At 38.9% G+C, this 20,101-nt stretch overlaps 1 protein-coding gene across 1 annotated transcript in view; it reads right to left on the reverse strand.

The window, feature by feature from the left end:
* ostf1 (osteoclast stimulating factor 1) overlaps window positions 1-20,101 on the reverse strand; it is an 80,816-nt gene that overhangs the window by 53,993 nt on the left and 6,722 nt on the right. Inside the window, exon 2 of the mRNA XM_043712317.2 lies at window positions 6,028-6,074. Within this exon, the coding sequence (XP_043568252.1) occupies window positions 6,028-6,074 (47 nt within the window). The remainder of the gene's footprint in view (window positions 1-6,027; window positions 6,075-20,101) is intronic.

Below are 20,101 nucleotides of genomic sequence, written 5' to 3' on the forward strand. Positions count from 1 at the left end.
AATTTGCAACCAGTCTGAAATTGGATTGTCCTAAAAGCCCACAATTCCAATAGTGCCCTCCAGTTAGCTTTAGTATATGTCCATTATTTGCCATATAATAGCACCCATTGGTAACATCACAGTCTAGCAAGGGAGCCTTTGGAGATGCTATTTCTAATTAAAGACGCATTGCTTTAAATACTTAGCCAAGCAAAACTTTCATTGGATGTATTTTGAATTAAAATCATACCTCTCTTTTACATTATTATAATATTTAACAGCTATTTTGGATTAAGAATACCAAGATTTGAAACTAAGACTTGACACATAGGCTAAATGAACAGAATCATGTCTGACAGTCAACCCAAATGATTAGGTTGCTATGTCAAAAGAAGAGAAAGTTACAATGTGTTCTTGAAAGGGAGATGCAAATGGTTAACATCTGGAAACAATGAGAACTGTTCGAGTCCATAATAAAAATGACCCAGGTCTCGAACTCAAAAGCGCTACTGGTATCACGTTGTAATCCATTGTGCTTAGATTTGTTCATTTGGTTTTAAAGTAAAAGCATTGGCAAACAAAAATTGCTATCCACAGCTCTTTCTGAACATAGGGCTAACACATTTCCCATTGTCATGGGCAGAAGGGGAATGGAGAACTTTTCAGATCAGATTACAGGCTTCCCAACTAATCCAGGAGTTGCCACAGAGGGGAGTTTCAGTTTATGCCATGAGTGACCTGCAGTCCATTGGGAAGGCAAGGGGAGAGCCAGAAGCTAAAGGTGCAGACTTGACCAACATCCAAGTTGAGAAAATGCTGACTGACTATCATTCACCATGCCCATGCTCACTTTCAAAGCTTTGTGTGGCCGTACAACACAGCTGGAAGCTAAAGTTAAAAAGAAGCATCTCCAAGAAACTCCAAGTGGAAGATACTATTGGAAAGGAAACAAACAGAACTATACCCTTCGGAGCAATGAAACACTTTGACTGACTTCGCCTGGAAGCCATACAATGTCTACTTTAAGGGACTAAAAAATGCAACAAAATTGAATTTTGGGTTGTCAGTCAAGGACAGGGCTTACATAATGAACAATAGGGCCTTGGATAGTGTTGTAGACCAGAGACCAAGGGGTCCAGGTACATAGTTCGCTGAGAGTTGCATCACAGGCAGACAGGGTAGTAAAGAAAAAGTGTTTGGCATGCCTGCCTTCATTGCTTAGACCAGTGAATACAAGACTTGGGATGTCATTTTGTGGTTGTACAGAACATTAGTGAGACCACATTGGGAGTACTGTGTACAGTTCTGGTCACCCTGGTGTAGGAAGGACATTATTAAATGGTATTGCATGCAGAAAAGATAAACCCTTCAGTCCCAGTAATATCTTGTATGAGTTGTAAGGAAGGCTGGGACTTCTTTCGCTGGAGTTTGAAGGGTGACCTTAAATCGAGCTTTATAAAATCACAAGGGGTGTAGATAGGGATAAGACCTTGGCTACTAATCCTAAGGAGAGGGGAGTTCAAAACTAAAGAGCATATGAGAAGAGAAAGATTAAAAAAAAGGGACCTGAGGGGCAACATTTTCAAACACAGGGTGGTTTATATGTGGAACAAACTGCCGGAGGAAGTGGTAGATGCATGCATAGTTCAACATTTAAGACCTTTGAGGAGGTACATGAATAGGAAAGGTTTCAGAGGGATATGGGCCAAATGCGGGCAAACGGGACTAGTTTAGTTTGGGAAATTTGGTCGGCATGGACAAGTTGCCGCAAAAGGGTCTGTTTTCATGCTGTAGGACTATGAATTATGTTCAGTAGTTAAAAGAATAAGCTGTGACAAGGATTAGTGAGTATTGAAAGGTTATTTTAAAACAAAATTTTGACATGTCACCTTTCAGGCTAGTGACAGGAAGTTTGAATTTCACTTTAACCATTACCAGTTGCAAAAACAAAACGCTTTAATATTATTAAAAAGGAGTTAGCTAATTTTCTTTTAACAGGTAACAAAAACGAAGAGCCGAAAAACCCAGTGTCTGCAGACAGAAAGTGAGAGAAAAAGTTAGTACTTCAAGTCCAACACCACACTTCAGAGCTGAAGTGAGATGAAAATATAATGCATTTCATGTCCAAGTGTGGAGAGGGGAGACAGTCAGATATATTAAGAAAGGTCAGGAATAGACTAGAGAGCAGGAGAGAGGAGATGAAAACATGTCATGGAACAAAAGGTGTAGGGGCTGGAAATAATTGTAGAAGATAACAAAGCACGACAACCAAATAAGAGTTACGGACAGCAGTGGTTTAAGAAGGCAGTTCACTAACACCACCTCATGGGATGGGGAATAAATGTTGGTCCAGCCAGTGACACATCACATGACTTAATTAAAAATGACAGAATAAAAGACTGCACTGTCTAAAAGCAAAAACATCAGAACATGATGCATTCTACAGTTAAAAATAAACTGATCAAACTGAAGGACACCAGTCATATGAGACTCAGTGTTAAAATGTTTCTCTTCATAAATGTTTCCATACATGAGTATTTTAAAGGTAATTTGTGTTTTTATGCCAGATTTCCAGCATGCAATTTTTTTTTCTTTTATGATAGCTAATGTTTAGATTGGAGATATCAATATCAATCCATTTTCAAGTGATGGTTGCAGTCGAGTATACCTAGTGTACTCAAGAGAACTGCAATACAAGATGGAACTTGAGTAGCAAGAACAAATGATTAAAGCTGCAGGTAAATAGGATAGTGAAGGCGGCATTTGGTATGCTTTCCTTTATCGGTCAGAGTATTGAGTACAGGAGTTAGGAGGTCATGTTGCGGCTGTACCGAGCATTGGTTAGGCCACTGTTAATTGCATGCATTTCTGGTCTCCTTCCTATTGGAAAAATGTTGTGAAATTTGAAAGGGCTCAGCAAAGATTTACAAGGATGTTGCCAAGGTAGGGGGATTTGAGCTTTTGGGAGAGGCTGAACAGGCTGGGGTTGTTTTCCCTGGAGTGTCAGAGGCTAAGAGGTGACCTCATATAAGTTTACAAGATTATGAGGGTCATGGATAGAATAAATAGACACAGTCTTTTCCCTGGTGTGGAGGAGTCCAGAACTAGAGGGCATAGGTTTAGGATTAGTGGGGAAAGATATAAAAATGACCTAAGGGACAACTATTTCAAACAGAGGGTGGTATGTGTATGGAATGAGCTGCCAGAGGAAGTGGAGGCTGGCACAATTGCAACATTTAAAAGGCATTTGGATAGTTATGTGAATAGGAAGGGTTTGGATGAACATGGGCCGGGTGATGGCAGGTGGGATTAGATTGGGTTGAATATCTGGTCGGCATGGATGGGTTGGACCAAAGGGTCTGTTTCCATGCTATACATCTCTATGACTCTATGACTCCTCAAGATCCAAACCATGATACTCTACTCTGAAAGCACTACAGTTAAGAGTAAAGCAAATCAGAAAAATCCATTAAACTAACACATAGCTAAGGAAGTAATAGAGCATAAATTTCATTTTGAATTAAACTTGAAATGCTTAAGTGAGACTGTCAAGAACACAAACTTACATCATATATAAATTGTATGTAATCACATTTTAAGCATTCATTAAGTGTTTTGTAACTAGTGTATTGGTTTAGAGATGTAGCAAGTATTATTTAAGCAAAGAATACCCAAGTTGTACTTTTCTCTCCTCCAGACTGGATGAGATGTTACTCGACTGCACTGTAAGCCCTTCACGAAATTTGGCCATGCATGAAGTGTCAAACTCAATTAGTTACTACATATAAAAAATACACAACAACCTTTGTCACAACTACTGTGCTGCTGGCAATCATGTGCTTTCAAGAACAGTATATAATGCCTGAAACATTCACATTTAAGTTATTTTGGATCAGAATTCTCACAAATTAGCAACAAAATGGGCCATTTGGTACATGGAGCTTGTTTCACCATTCAATAATAGCATCTGATTATGGCCTCTGACAACTGCTGACTCCCTTGTTAGTCAAGATTTGGAGGCGCCAGTGTTGGACTGGTGTGTACCAAGTTACAAATCACAACACCAGGTTATCGTCCAACAGGTTTATTTGAAAGCTCGGAATCACTAGCTTTTGCAGTGCTGCTCTTTGGAGCAGCCCTCCAAAAGCTAGTGGTTCTAAATAAACCTGTTGGATTATAACCTGGTGTTGAGAGATTTTTAATCTTGTTAGCCAAGGATTTATCTGCCTGTCTTTTGTAATCATAATGCAACCTCCCCTGTTTTCTGGAGAATATCATGCCAAAGACTTGCAGCCTTCAAAACGTTCATCTCATTTTAAAAAGGAAACGCTTTACTTTAAAGCTGTGTCACCTAGTTCAAATCACTTCCACAAGGAAACTGACCATTCAGCATCATGTTTTGTTTGCTTTCCGAATCACTTAGTGTTCTTGCATACTAACTGTTTTGTTGTGTGCGTGCGCAAGGACACCCAGATCCTTTCAGTTCTGCAACTGCTCTAATTTCAAAAGCTATGCCCTTCATTAATGCCTGCTCAAGTGGACAAGTCCACTTTTTCATACATTATATTTAATTTGCAAATTTTCTGCCAACCCACCTAACTTTTGCTATGTCCTTTTTGCAACTTACGAATTTATGTAGAAAAGTATTACCAGGAAATTAAGCAGACATCGTCCCTTCATCCAACTCATTTATTCTGCTGTGGTTCTGTTCGCCGAGCTGGAAATTTTTGTTGCAAACGTTTCATCCCCTGTCTCGGTGACATCCTCAGTGCTTGGGAGCCTCCTGTGAAGCGCTTCTGTGGTGTTTCTTCCGGCATTTATAGTGGCCTGTCCCTGCCGCTTCCGGTTGTCAGTTTCAGCTGTCCACTGTAGTGGCCGGTATATTGGGTCCAGGTCGATGTGTTTGTTGATGGCGTTTGTGGATGAGTGCCATGCTTCTAGGAATTCCCTGGCTGTTCTTTGTTTGACTTGCCCTATAATGGTAGTGTTGTCCCAGTCAAATTCATGTTGCTTGTCGTCTGCGTGTGTGGCTACTAAGGATAGCTGGTCGTGGCGTTTCGTGGCTAGTTGATGTTCATGGATGCGGATCGTTATAGGACAAACAGCTAACGATCCGCATCCATGAACATCAACTAGCCACGAAACGCCACGACCAGCTATCCCTAGTGGCCACACACGCAGACGACAAGCAACATGAATTTGACTGGGACAACACCACCATTATAGGGCAAGCGAAACAAAGAACAGCCAGGGAATTCCTAGAAGCATGGCACTCATCCACAAACTCCATCAACAAACACATAGACCTGGACCCAATATACCGGCCACTACAGCGGACAGCTGAAACTGACAACCGGAAGCGGCAGGGACAGGCCACTATAAAATGCCGGAGGAAACACCGCAGAAGTGCTTCACAGGAGGCTCCCAAGCACTGAGGATGTCACCTAGACAGGGGACGAAACGTTTGCAACAAAAATTTCCAGCTCGGTGAACAGAACCACAGCAACGAGCACCCGAGCTACAAGTCTTCACCCAAACTTTGAACTCATTTATTCTGTTGTAAACAATTGAGGGCAAACATTGATCGCTGTGGTAACACCTGTCATATCCTGCCAACCCAAAAATGACCCATTTATGCACAACCACAATTTATGACCCGACTATTCCTAGATCCGTGTTGATATCTTGCCACTTATGCATGCTTATTTTGGGTCACAACTTGGGATTCAGCACTTTGTCAAACATCTTGAGAATAAGAACAGTACATCCAATAATTCCCCTTTATCCATATGGCTTGTTAATTCCTTAAACAAACCAGTCACAGACAGTTTCACTTTTACAAAACCATGCTGACTCTTCCTGACTCCATTGAGATTTTCAAAGTGCTCCACTATAACCTCCTCAGTAATAGATTGCAGCTTTTCCCCATCATGGGTGTTTAGGTGAGCTGGCATCTCGTTTCCTGTTTTTTATCTCCCTTATTTCTTTAATAGAGGAATCACATGGCTATTTACCAACAGCAATATAGTTTTCAGTACAAGTACTTACTGTTCTGGGTTCAAATGCAAACAGAGCTCTGTAAACTCTCACCTGACCTGGAAAACAAAGACAAAACCATGAACTCTTCAGTCTATTGTTAAATTGCATTGCATGCAAATTAAACCCTCAGCTTAAGCAGCTATCATGTCCAACAATTTTTCTTAGATCCAATGTTGCACCACTGCTTAGAAACATAATTGTTCAGGTTTTACACTGAAAAAAATCTTTCACTTAATGACCAGTGATATTTTCTTTGACCTTGAATATTTTTCACACATTGGATTCATTGTAGAGAGCACTGTCAAAACCAGTTGCTATCACAAGAAATATCTCATTTAAACCTAACTATAAGTGGCAAACAAAGCTATTCAGACTGAAGTGTGCACATGATGGTGGAGAGCAATCGTTGGGCAAACAGCTTTGACTCAGCATACTTGATGGGAAACAGGGGGCGAATGTAAGCCTAAAGGCTTTTTAGCCTCAATGCGTTGAGCAGCGAGTGGACCAAAGATGTTTGCATTCCAATTTGTTACAGGAAAGTCAAGTATGCTTCAGTAACTGACTACAATGAGAAAACAGGAAGTCATTTGGTTGGGCCAGAAAGGTGAGTGCTGGCTTCTGAGTTGTTTTTCCTCAAGTTATAACAATAGTAGCAGCATGAATGGGTGTAGTCAAGTTCCCAAAGACCAATTCTTTTTATTTGTATTGTAATTGAGTGTAAGAATTAAGTGAGTTTCATTTAATGACGAATCAAATCACATCCAGAGTATAGCATTTTAGACTTGCCTTTAAAAAGGTAAAAAGTTAGGGTCTTGCCTACTTCTGCGATCTGAAGGGGGTTTGCAATCTATCTGGTCGGTAACAATATAGAACAAAATATATAATAAATCAAACTTTCACAATTGCATACTGAATGACATGAAATAGCATGGTAACATTTTGGTTTTTGTTGATAACAGTTGAAAATTATCCTGACTGAAGAGAAGTTGGGGTCATATTGGAAACAGTTGAAAGAAGTGTGACACTGGATAAGCACAGCAGGTCAGGCAGCTTCAGAAGAGCAGGAGAAGAATTGACATATCAGCATAAGCTGCCTGACCTGCTGTGCTTTTCCAGTGCCACACTTTTGGACTCAGTCTCCAGCATCTGTAGTCCTCATTATCTCCTAGTCATATTGGAAACAGTTTGTGAAGCACTGGGTAAAGCTTCAGGCCTTCCTTTTTGTACCGGCCCTATGAAGATTGCCAGCAGTATTAAAAAAAAACACCAGTTTCAAAAGTCTGAAAATCTGAAGAGAGTTAACATCAATCCATTTGAATATTCAACACTTGAATGTCAAGAATAGCATACTGATAGCATACACTGGCATTTGTAGACAATTGTGGGAAAATAGTTGGCATAGAATCGACATGGTACAATGCTAAACACCACATCAGAAGCTTTAAGGCAGCAAATGGTACCTCTAATTCAGACTTCAAGCAGTGGAACAAAGTTCGTCCACCTTAAAATAATTTGTTCATTAAACAGAATGGTGTGGATAATGAGAAATAGGAGCATTCTGACCAACAGTTAAGCACAAGGCCAGGACTTTGCTCACAATTTGGATCTTCTAATCACAACCACAGAACTCCATACAATGCAGAATAATGACAAATTGACAGAAAGAACTGCACACAGAGTCGTGAGTGAGGCATACAACTAAAGTACGCTACACAAAACAAAATACATATGTGCTCAATAAAAATCAAAAGCAGATTAGTAATCATTTTAGGCTTGAATTCAGCTGGATATTGCTCTCTCTCATTTAGCTGTGGGGTAGTTTTTATTGCTTTTCCATGTCTGTGTCCTAGTGCAACATGCATTCTGGAAGTGACTTATTGTTTTACAATGAAAGCATTCAGTTTCTAACATACCAGTCACCAGAAATGCCAGTGAAGTTCTTTTGCTCCAGAGAGCTCAGAGTCTTGGCTCCATCCTAATTATTTGTGTAGATCATAAACTGCATACAGAAGTAAATTCTCTTCAGCTTCTGACTCAAATGTTTAGACGCCATTTTAAACAAATGGAATCGTTTTCACCAGAATGTCCAATTTTGTATTCTGTTGTGCTCATCAGAAACTAAATATTCCTAGTAATACCATTTAGTATGCCGCCATGGTTTTCTGATGTGTTCAGTAGATTTTTATTTGCACTGAATGACTGTTCAACTCCAACTACAAGTTTGCTGATGACACCAAAGTTGGTCAGATTTTAAACAATGACGAGACAGAATACAGGAAAGAGATAGAGAAGAGAACTTAGTGGCATGGTGTAAAGACAATCTCTTCGAGGCCAGCGAAACAAACTAGTTGATCATCAACTTCGGTAAGTGGATTTAAAGTCATTCATCTGTATCAAAGGTGGCAAGGTGGGAGGTAGTGGAGAGCTTCCAGTTCCCCAAAGTAAATACCACCAATCTGTCCTGAACACGACAGTCAAGAAACCATACCAACACCTCTGCGTCCTCAGAAGGCTATGGAAATTCAGGACTTGGAGATGCTGATGTTGGACTGGGGTGTACAAAGTTAGAAATCACAACACCAAATTATAGTCCAACAGGTTTAATTGGAAGCACACTAGCTTTCGGAGTGCTGCTCCTTCATCAGGTAATTGTGGAGGGGACAATTCTAAGGCACAGAATTTATAGCAAAAATTTACAGTGTGATGTAACTGAAATTATACAGTGAAAAATACCTTGATTGTCTGTTGAGTCTTTCATCTGTTCGAATACCATGATAGTTTCACTTCTTTCATGTGTAAATCACAAAACTTTTTTTAAAAAGTTGCATTTTCAAGTTAGCTGTAACAATGGGTGATAGCTAGACAATATGTTCAAGGTGTTAGCCCCATGTGTTCTGTCAATGCCATGATGTTTAGACTGTTACCTCACTTTTTAGATTAGAAAGCTAGTGTGCTTCCAATTAAGCCTGTTGGATTATAACCTGGTGTTGAGATTTTTAACATGGAAATTCAGCACAGAGTTGTGAACGCAGCTCAGTCCATCAAGCAAACCAGCCTCCCATCCATTGACTCTGTCTATACTTCCTGCTGCCTTGGAAAAGGAGCCAACATAAACAAAGACCACCCCCACCAATTTATAACCTCTTCCATCAGGCACAAGAAACAAAAAAGTTTGAAAAAAATTGTGCCAGATTGCAAAACAGCTTCTTCCCCAGTATCAGACTTATGAATGAACTTCATTTATTATAGTTCATCTTTCTCTGCACCTTCCTCTCAGCTATAAGACTATATTTTACATTGTGCTCTGTAATCCTGATGTACTTGTTATGACACACGGTAATCCCTCTGCTAATTTAAACCAGACACAGAAGCTCACCTCGCACCGTAATCTGTTAAATTTCAAGAGACAAAGAAATCTTCCAGATCTCACTAAGTAAAAATTAACAATTGCATTCTTTAAATCCAAAAGCAATAATTAAAAACAACTTATTTACAACTCCTTTCTCTTAAGCTTTTTTTCTTACCTCCCACTCTACAATACTGGTCTGATTAAAAAAAAATTAAGTTTAAAAAAAAAAGCCAGCCAGATGTAGATTTTCCTTTGGTCTTCTGCTGCATAACTTTTCTTCTTATGGACAGGTACCTTTCAGAGCGCTATTCGGCTAGCAATCTGTACTTGTGGGTGCTCTTTGCTGTTCTCCCCCTAACTGTTCAAAATGTCCAGTTTTCTCCCTCAAAACATTGGATCATTTCACTGGTTCAACGTCATTCCAAACAGCAAAATTCAAATTCGATTGGATTTGGGTCTCTGGGGCATAATTTCAACTGATTGACCAAATTTGAATGTTTTTGCATACTTGCAACACAGCACCAGTTCTTGGTCAACCAAATGGTTACTTTAAATTGTTCATACACTCTGCTTTCAGTCGGCCCTTGTCAGCTTCCTCTGTCTTAAAGGTACAGTACACATGTACACCTTCACAACATGTATAGCATGATTTGCCTGGATTAGCCCAGAATACATTTTTCAATGTATCTCAGTACATGTCACAATATAAAATCCAATCAAAAGACAGTACTCTTATCAATTGTGACCAAACTGGAGCATGTCCATGATGTGTGGCTGAAACGAATGGCTCCTGCTAGCTTCTTGGTTTTACTGAAGGATTCCACTTTTTCATGGCTTTTGCAAAAGATTCCTCAACTTGCACTGCTGTAAGGAATTTTAGCAAACCATTTCCATTGAATCAGAACAGCTTACATTTTTAACTCAACTAACACTAATTCACTTTTAATTAGTGAGTCCATGATTTCAGACTCAGGGACAAGTTTCTGACAAAGCCCTATTCCTTCTGTTTCTTTTCTAGCTGTACCTTGTGGTATCTACATACTATGGTAGCCATGCCTGATCTGAGCTGCAACTTGAAAAATGCATTATCCATTTAGCCCACCTTGCTGTGCTTCATTCTGACTATTTCACTTCAGTTCTAACGACCAGCTGAACTGTCACTCCAGACAACTCTTAGCACCACCTTGTGATGCAGCCTGTGCCACTGATCAGAACTGCAAACTTCATCTATTCTCTTTTTGCGTTTCTTACCAATTCTGAAAGGTTTCTTGTCTTAATTTAAAGCATTCTGCAATATTGATTGCGGCCCCAAGATTTTCTTTGCTGAGGTTCATTAAATCCTCAGATCTGTACACATTATCTCAACAGCACTGCTCACAGTTTTGAATGAGTAAGTAGATAAGTCTTCAAATCACCACTGCAGATCAGCATGCTGCACAGCAAAGCTAAAGCAAATCTTCAGTTTGCCACCACTGCTCACCATGTTGTTTGCTGCTAAGAATATATTCTGGTATGTATCCAGGACCCACAGTCTTGTGCTGAAGTGGCCAGCTACTTAGTGGGCAGCACGGTGGCACAGCGGTTAGCACTGCTGCCTCACAGCGTCAGAGACCCAGGTTCAATTCCCGCCTCAGGCGACTGAGTGTGGAGTTTGCACGTTCTCCCCGTGTCTGCATGGGTTTCCTCCGGGTGCTCCGATTTCCTCCCACAGTCCAAAGATGTGCAGGTCAGGTGAATTGGCCATGCTAAATTGCCCGTAGTGTTAGGTAAGGAGTAAATGTAGAGGTATGGGTGGGTTATGCTTTAGCGGGTCAGTGTGGACTTGTTGAGCCGAAGGGCCTGTTTCCACATTGTAATGTAATCTAATCTAAGCTACCTTCCTAGTAGAAGAATCACTAGTCATAAACATATGGTGTTGCATAACTGCAACTACTTACATGTTACAAAAATATGGCGTACTTTTATTCATTCATGGGATCAATGTGTCAATGGCTAGGTCAATATTTATCTCATATCCCTAATTGCTCAAATGGCAGTTAAGGGTCAACCACATTGTTCAGAGTATAGAGACACACACAGGCTGGACCAGTTAAGAATGGTAGCTACCTTCCCTAAAGGACAATAGTGAACCAGATGGGTTTTATTTTGGACAATCCACAATGGATTGAAGGTCATCAGACTCTCAATCCAGATATTCACTAAATTCAAATGTCATTGAGATTTGAATCTGGGTCCCCAGAACATGAGCTGGGTCTTTGGATTACCAACCAAAAAAAAACATACATTAAAAAGACTATTCGGCTGACTTGATCTTAGGTCAGACTCTTTCAATATCAGTGTTTGATAGTATAGAACTTTCTGAAAAGATGACTCAAAAAGATATTCATCATAGCAAATCTGGAGGAAAAGCGATGTCAAGGAAAAAGAACACTAAGACAGCAGTGTATCAATTGGTTGGCAAGTGAACGGAATAGAGGTGTTGCCATGGAGAACGCATTAGTTAAATGTTGGTTGACAATGACGTCACTATGTCACTCAAATCAGCATTAACCCTTCCAAACCCACTGTTTCCACAGGCTTTTATAGTGTGATGGTAATGTTCCTACCTCTAGGCCAGGAGGTCTAGGTACATGACCTACCTGCTCTAGAGACAGAACATATGAGCAGGTAAAATATAAATATCTGCAACAGTGCTTTGGCAAATACCATTTCCTTTCAGTAATACCATTGTTCACATTGATTCTAATTATATGCCAGAAGTTAGTTGAAAGTTTTCCCCTGATTTAGTGACCACAACATCCATCTCCACCCACTGTCCGCAGCCAAAAAAACATAGCATTTCCACTGTAGTTAATCTGAAACAGCCAAGTTCGAGTAGTACTTAGCATACATAAGCAGCCTTCTACTCAATGAAATACATGTCAGTTGCCCTGTTTAGAGTCCATGTAGATCAAGGAATTGAACAGAACTCGCCTGGTAGGCAAGTAGGTACAAAATAAAATAAAAACCATAACAGCTGATGAGATCAGTCTACATAGCAGAAAAGCTACATGGGAACATACAAATTAGAGTCAGGGACAGGAACAGGCCATTTGCAAGTCTACTTCAACTCGCTCTGCTTCATGCTTTTGCAATTGCCCACATTTAAGCTTAAAATACATCTCTTCTCTCACTCAAACTGATCATAAAATTCAATTGTTATGATCACAGCTACAAATGGATGCCTTCGCCCTGAGGTCATTAATTAATCCTATTTCATTGCACAAAGTTAGATCTAATCCCAACAAACATTCTACGAATTCCTCTTCAAGACTACTTTTGCCTATCCAGCTTTTCCAACACATATCTAGATTGAAAGTCTACATGCCAACCTAAAAGGCTTACTGCAGCACTGTTTTGTGAGGCTCCCAGTATACTCCATCTTATCATGTGGTTAGTGTGAAGTTGATATTTTGCTAAAGCGACAGAAATATCTTGTTAAAACACAACTGAAGTCAGTGTGATCAAGTTTTAACAACATGGAAAGAGTGCCTTTTGCCCAGCTGTGTCCATATTAAGCACCTATCTTTCATGCCATTCCCAGCACTTGGTCCATAGCCTTGCATGCTAGGGCAGACTGCACGAAGGATATATTGGGGTTCGGAGTGCAGATTCCCCAGTGTTACTATTTTTAGGAGTATATAGACTATGAAAAAAAGTGAAACATGAAACTGTTTGGACATTACTGGGTTGAAGATAAATTCTGATGCAATTTCTTGGAAACAAAAAGTTTAAAGTTTCAAGAGAAATATGGATTATTTGTCACTTACTAGAAAAGTAATTTGGGAAAACAAGTCCAATAAATCTTAGAGCGATGAGGTGGATTTAATGACTCTTAATGCTGGACAAAGAATTGGAAAAATCTTAGATTCTATGCTGTATGTTGCAACAGACCAAAGTTGCAGTTTCCTTTCATAGACAGAGATGGAGAGGCTTGCGGGCAACAGCAGATCTGTCTCTCTTTTGTTTCATGCTAACCAAGTAAAACCAACTGGAAGAGTGTTCAGTGAAGTATATGTGAAACATAGTCTAAAGATCTTTCGTCATTCTGAGACGGTCAACAATTTGATTCCATTGACAGGAAATCAAGGTACTGTAAAAAGCAAAGCCATTCTATCTTCTAAATTAATAAATACTTTGTTCCTTTTTCGGCTTTTTGTTAAAACCTATATCTCTGCAGAACTGACTTGTCTGTGTATAAATTGCATTAAGATATAGTTTAATTCTTAAGCGTGATATAGTTATTAACCATTTCTCTTTCTTGAAAGAAAAATAAATTTTTCTTGTAATAAGTGAATTATTCTGGAATGCATTAGAGAAGCCTATGTTGCTTATATTTTGGATAGTACAAAAGACAAGCAAATTAACAATTTTGATAATTCAAATTGTTACACTTGCATTATGGCTTTTGGAATATGGGACTTAATTAACTGTACTCTTATCCTGGAAAAGTCTTTAGAATTTTCTATTCACATTGGGGTCTAACTCAATCCGAGATCTTAACTTCCCTCCAAAAGTGGGGATTAACCGAGATAGTAAATACAAGGGAGAACTCATGGTATATTTGGTCACCATCTTGATGCCTGCTACACAAGATATGCCTTCACAAAGCCTTTTCAAAACAAAACCTGCTTAATCCCTTACACCAGGTTATAGTTAAACATCATTGTCAGGCAAAAAATGGAAGCTGACTACAAATCAGAGTACAGCATAGTGTGGCTGGAATGGAGAGACAATTGATAAGGCCAACGAATGTAAAGCGTGATTTTGGAAGCCTAGAAACAAACAAACAAACAAACAAACAAAGTCATCTTAAATAAAAAAGAAAAATTACAGGAAAAAAAAACTCAGGTCTGGCAGCACATGAGAAAAAAACGTTAAAGCTCTTCAGAACTCAATTTTGTACAGAAAACAGAATACAGAGGAACCTCAGTTATCTGAAGGATACGGATGGGGAGTATTTGGTTCGGTTAATTGAATGCCGGCTAATATAGTTTAGCAAAGTATCAGAACCTGGCCATCTTGTCTGGACAATCCAAAATTTGCATAATCAAATGTCGGGGAATCGAGGTTCCTCTGTAGTTAACAGAATCTAACTACAGACAGGATTTCACTTTTAAGACAAACAATCACATTTACACTCTGGATTATTGTATAATAAAAATAAAAACAAAAACAAAATGTAGTTATGGTCATACCATCCCTAGACTAAAGTGAATTTCACTGCAAAAGTGAACTAAAATTTTATGAATGCATCATAATTATTCATGCCTTGCTGAGAGAATAACAACTTGAATTTGTTAATATAGACAGACATTTTCATTCACGGATTTTCATGCTGCAAATATCTAATTTATGTTACTATTAAGTAACACTTAATAGTGGGAAGATTTTATGAAGCTAAGGTAATTAAAGTAATGAACTTTTGAATGATTGCCACCAAAATTAGTTGCCAGTGTGTTTAACAGTGTCAGAATAAGACTGTATAAAAATTTATCTAGAAAGATTCTAAAATAATTGATAACTAGTTTGAGTATACCCACAGCGTACCATTTCCACATTCAGACAGACCTTACGAAGGCTCTCAAGTTTCAATTTATATGGCTGCTTGCTGGAAGAGCTTTTCAGTTTCAATTTGCACTTTGGCTAACTTATGGGAACTGCAAACCAAAGTAAGTGACTGATTGTTAGACAGAACTGCACCGTAAGCAAAATCAAACAAGAATTTCAGACAATGTGGAAAATAGATCAGGTTTATTCTCTGCTTTATCGAGAACACAAACTAGACAATTGCTCAGATTGAAGCGTGCTTGCAGAATCTACAGAAGGCTTCATAATATCATTCACAAAATAGAGTAACTTGGAAAAGTACAGTAATCAGAGCAAGAACAGAGACCGACATTATCAAGAAAGGGAAAATAAAAGCTTCACTTCTAAAAATAACTGAAACTAGAGAATTAGCCAGAGAACTGCAGTATACTTTTGAGCAGTCTCTACAGAGGTAGAACACAAACAATTAACATACCTCAAGGAACTTATTTTTGGTGGCCAGCGAAGGGTGGCCATGAGAACGAGGTGTACGAGCAGACAGATGTAGGAGGTAATACCGACTATATAGCATTTTTAATTATAAACCGTAATGTTAAGAAACTTGTTTTAACAAACAAACATAGTTTAGTTCTATTGAAGAAATATGAAAACAAGGAATTCCCATATGTTTGAACTGTCTTTGACGACATGTTTACAATTCAAATTTCCTTCGATATTCCCCAGGTCCAGTTTCCAACTATCAAGGAACTTCTTCACGATAGAACTCAGTCGAATGAAACCTAGCAAAAATGAACAACTAAGTTCATAAATGGAAACTTAAATAATGGAGGAACGTTGTGCGTTTCAAAAAGGAAAAAAGTATGGTTAGGTTTAGGAAGCTAAAACTAGACAGGACGTGTGAGGAAGATAATGAAAACAGGAAAGACCTCAAGCAGGGAATTAGGAGACCATGAAAGGACCATGAAATCACCTCAGCAACTAGGGTTAAAGAAAATCCCCAAACAAACTGCATATACACACACACACACACGAAAAACAAAGGATAATTAGAGAGAAAACCACTGAAGGATAAAGGAAGAAACTTGTGCTTGGAGGCAGAGGATTGGGCAAGATATACCGACACACAGGACTCATTATTCGCCCAGGAGAAAGATGGGGGAAGACAGTGAGATTAGTGTGGAGCATACAAGTTTCATAGAGAATTTTCTGATCAAGAAAGAAGTGGTATTAGGTCTTTTGAAGAGCATTAAAGATGCATAAGTCCCCAAGGTCTGATGATCATCGTGATGGCAAGAGGCAATTGCTGGGGCCTTGACCAAGATCTTATATCATCTCTCACCACTGGAGGGGTTTCAGAGGACTGGCGAGTAGCTAATGCTGTTAGCCTTTACAAGAAAGGATTAGGGATAATCCAGGAAACTATCACTAGGTGAGTCGCACATCGGTGGTTGGGAAGATATTGGAGAAAATTCTTAGGGATAGGATTTACACATATTTGGTAAAGTATGACCAAGTTAGGGACAGTCGTCATAGCTTTGTGCAGGGCAGGTCACATCTTATTAACTTGCTTAAATTAAGGTTCCTCTGTATATAGCAGGGTTGCTTTTGTCAGGAAGATGTCATGGTGCAGCTTTATAGGACTTTGGTTAAGCCACACTCGAGTATTATGTTCAATTCTGGTTGCCACATTACAGGAAGAATGTGAAGGCTTTAGAGACAGTGCAGAAGAGGTTGACCAGGATGCTGTCTAGATTAGAGGGTATGAACTATAAAAGGAGAGGCTAGAAATACTCAGGTTGTTTTCTCTGGAGCAGTGGATGCTAAATAGTCTAATTATGAGATGCATAGACAGGGTTGACCGCCAAAATCTCTCTCCTCTTCTCCTCCCCCCTCCCTAGAATCAAAATGTCTAATACAAGGGGGCATTTAGGGTTGAGGGAGTTTCAAAAGGAGATGTGACGGGTAAGTTTTTCTTTGTACACACAGTGGTACGAGTCTGGAACACATTGCCAGGGGATTTTCTTTAACCCTAGTTGCTAAGGTGATTTCATGGTCCTTTCATGCTCTCTTAATTCTCTGCTTGAGGTCTTTCCTGCTTTCATTATCTTCCTCACACGTCCTGTCTAGTTTTAGCTTCCTAAACCTATCCATACTTTTTTTTGAAACGCACAACGTTCCTCCATTATTTAAGTTTCCATTTATAAACTTAGTTGTGAATTTTTGCTAGGTTTCATTCGACAGTGCTATCGTGATGAAGTTCCTTGATGGTGGTTGTGGGACAGAATACAACAGGGGCATTTTAGGGACTTTTAGATATGCACATGAATATGCAAGGAATGGAGAGACATAGACAAAGGTCAGGCAGAAAGGATTAGTTTAATTTGGAGTCATGTTCACACAATGTCATGGGCCAAAGGGCCCACTCCTGTGCTGTACAGTTCTATGTCACTGATAATCACATAGAACAATGAGAGTTTGAGAATTGTTTGAGAATGAGAGTGATAAAGAGAAAAGGAAAACAGTGGGACGAAAATCACAACTAAACCAGTTTCATGTCAAGAGAAAGTGGAAATTTATTTTTGTGCAAATATGAAAATAAATTTTCTTCAAATTTGGAAATAACAAACATCAACTTCCACTGCAAAAAAAGGTTATGATATAATTTGGCTCAAAAAAGCTTGAAATCCTCAGTATTTATAAATCATTTGAATGTCAGAATTGTAGTTAAATACAGATTTAAAGAAAGCAATAATCAGATTGAAATATATTCATGTAGTCACTGCAAAGAGACAATGAATACCTGCAGCTGTATTTAATAGCCTGTGCCTAACACGCCTTCATATTGGTCACAGAATATAAAGCTGAACGTAGAATTTTCCTTCCCATCCTCCCTAGCCAGAACATTTTCCCCAATACAAGTTAATTGATACCATTCTATGGTGTGCCAAATGTTTGATTTCTTTTTGAATCATGAAAAGCTAAGGCAATACTTCTCAACCTAAAGCTACACAATTGCAGCACTTTCAAATTCAAACAGTTTGCCAATATTCAACGCATTGCCAGGACAGAAGCTACTTAGGGAAGGCACCAGAGGTACACATTAAAAAAAAAAGACCTTCTATATGTTAGGTATCATCTTTCATAAGCTCAGAACTAAAGCTAAAGGACCTGACAGCCAATTAGTGACCTGAAGCACGTTCAGTTGTAGTATTGGTGTTCATACAAATCATAAGAAACTTTCAAACATTTCTCGGAAATCGATTGTTGCACTTGAATGGCCACTGACATTTGGACAGAAGCTCTGCAGTGTGATAAACCAAATGTCAAAAACGATGAAAGTTAAGTGGGACATTTTACTTCCAGAAATTATAAACAAATAGAGATTCATTTAGAATTCTGTTCTTTGGATACATTGTTATATTCAGAGGATTAAGTGATTGAGAATGATTTGTTCCTAATGACCATTTAAGAGTGCAATGAACGAGGAAACAAAGTTAGCAGCTCAGTGATTTCATGTGATGTATTTTCAGGGAAAACAGTTGCTGATCTTATGATTTGTGTGTAGGTTTACCAATACAAAAAATGTGCTTAAAGTCCCATCCACATGAGCAATGGCCCAAACCACTTCATAAAACGTGTAATAAAAACAGACACTAGACAGAAAAAGATGCTTATTCAGTTGATGGTGTTATGGCTGAATAGATTCAGCTCGTGGTGAATGTGTTTGAATATTGATTCATGTACCAGACTGGGAGGAGAGATGATCTAGGATATTTGAACATGGCACAGGCTTCTTTCTCACTAATGTTAGTGTAACTAGTGTGTTGGGTTTACTCCCTCCGATTTCCTGAAAGTATGTTTGAAAGTGATTAAAATGGCATGAAGAAAAAAGTAGAGATTTAAAAGAAAAAAACTTCAAAAGAGCATAACAAAAAGCAGCTGAAGGTTACTATCAATGGTTGACAATGGTAGTGCACAGAAGAGAGGAGTCTTTAAATACACTACTTGAGGGTTGAAGAAATTTGCAGTCACAGTACAGCAATGCCATAAAAAGTGTGACAGATGAAGACCAAGACCTTTAATGCGTTATTGCTCGGGTGAAGGTAATGGATCGTGTCTGGGGTCCACCTCAGCAGAATTCACTGACATTGATACAAAATGAGATACTCACTTAAGTTGCTTAAAATCTACTGAAGTCAACATTTGCAGATGCAAGTCAGCATACACAAACTTCCCTCAACCGTGAAAGGGAACCACAGAGGAAATCATTTGCAAAATGGTCTCAAATTTAAGAGCTCCATGTTGTGACAAAACTATCCTATTCATGCTGTTTTATCAGCAAAAGAAAAAATGGATACCACAGAACCTTGCCACCATAGCATCCTGGCACTCATTCAATTATGACACTTCTAAAGGAGATAAGATTCTTTTCTTACCATGAGAGAACTTCCCAATTTCAGTAGATGCCTAAACAATTTCACATTTAAAAAAGGAAAAAGCCTGCTTACCACTCTTCAAACTTTTGCATCCATGCAAATGTAGTTTTCCTGTAAACCTTGCCTCATCTTAAAACTACTGAATCACTATTAGTATGAGAATCAATACTCATGCACAAAAATAGATACTGGTGAGACAGCGAGCAAAAGCTAATTGTGCTGGCAGCAAAGATCCATTTCGTGTTAGTAACAACATTGGAACAGAAGTAAATTTTGCTTTATCTGCCACGACAATAGTTTTTCCTCACCCAAGAGGAAATTGGAATCAATTTGAAATAACAAAAAGGAGACCTAACTTTGTGCTGAGTGGACTTATCAAGTGCAAAACTGCCAATCTCAGGACAAGTCAGTGCCATATTTCAGGTCTTGCCAGATTTTTGATCTGGCATTTCAGGCTGTCTTCACAAAGCGTGTTGAGGGCATTCTTTTCCTTATTTGAAATCTGCAAAAGGCAATTTTGAAAACAATAACAATGCTGAGACACAAGCCAGCACATTCTTTGGAGCTACTTCAGCTCCAGTGTTCCTTTGCCCAAAGCCTGGCTCATACAGGAGTGAGACCAGCTCAAAGACACTTCCTAGTCAGTTTAACTAAAGACGGCACTGTGGAAGCAAAGTCGAGTGATGATGATAAATTAAACAGGAAAAAA

This window comes from Chiloscyllium plagiosum, unplaced genomic scaffold (genome assembly GCF_037043375.1).
Source record: "Chiloscyllium plagiosum isolate Xiang-an unplaced genomic scaffold, Cpla_swu_hap1 HiC_scaffold_2, whole genome shotgun sequence".
Lineage (NCBI taxonomy): Eukaryota > Metazoa > Chordata > Chondrichthyes > Orectolobiformes > Hemiscylliidae > Chiloscyllium > Chiloscyllium plagiosum.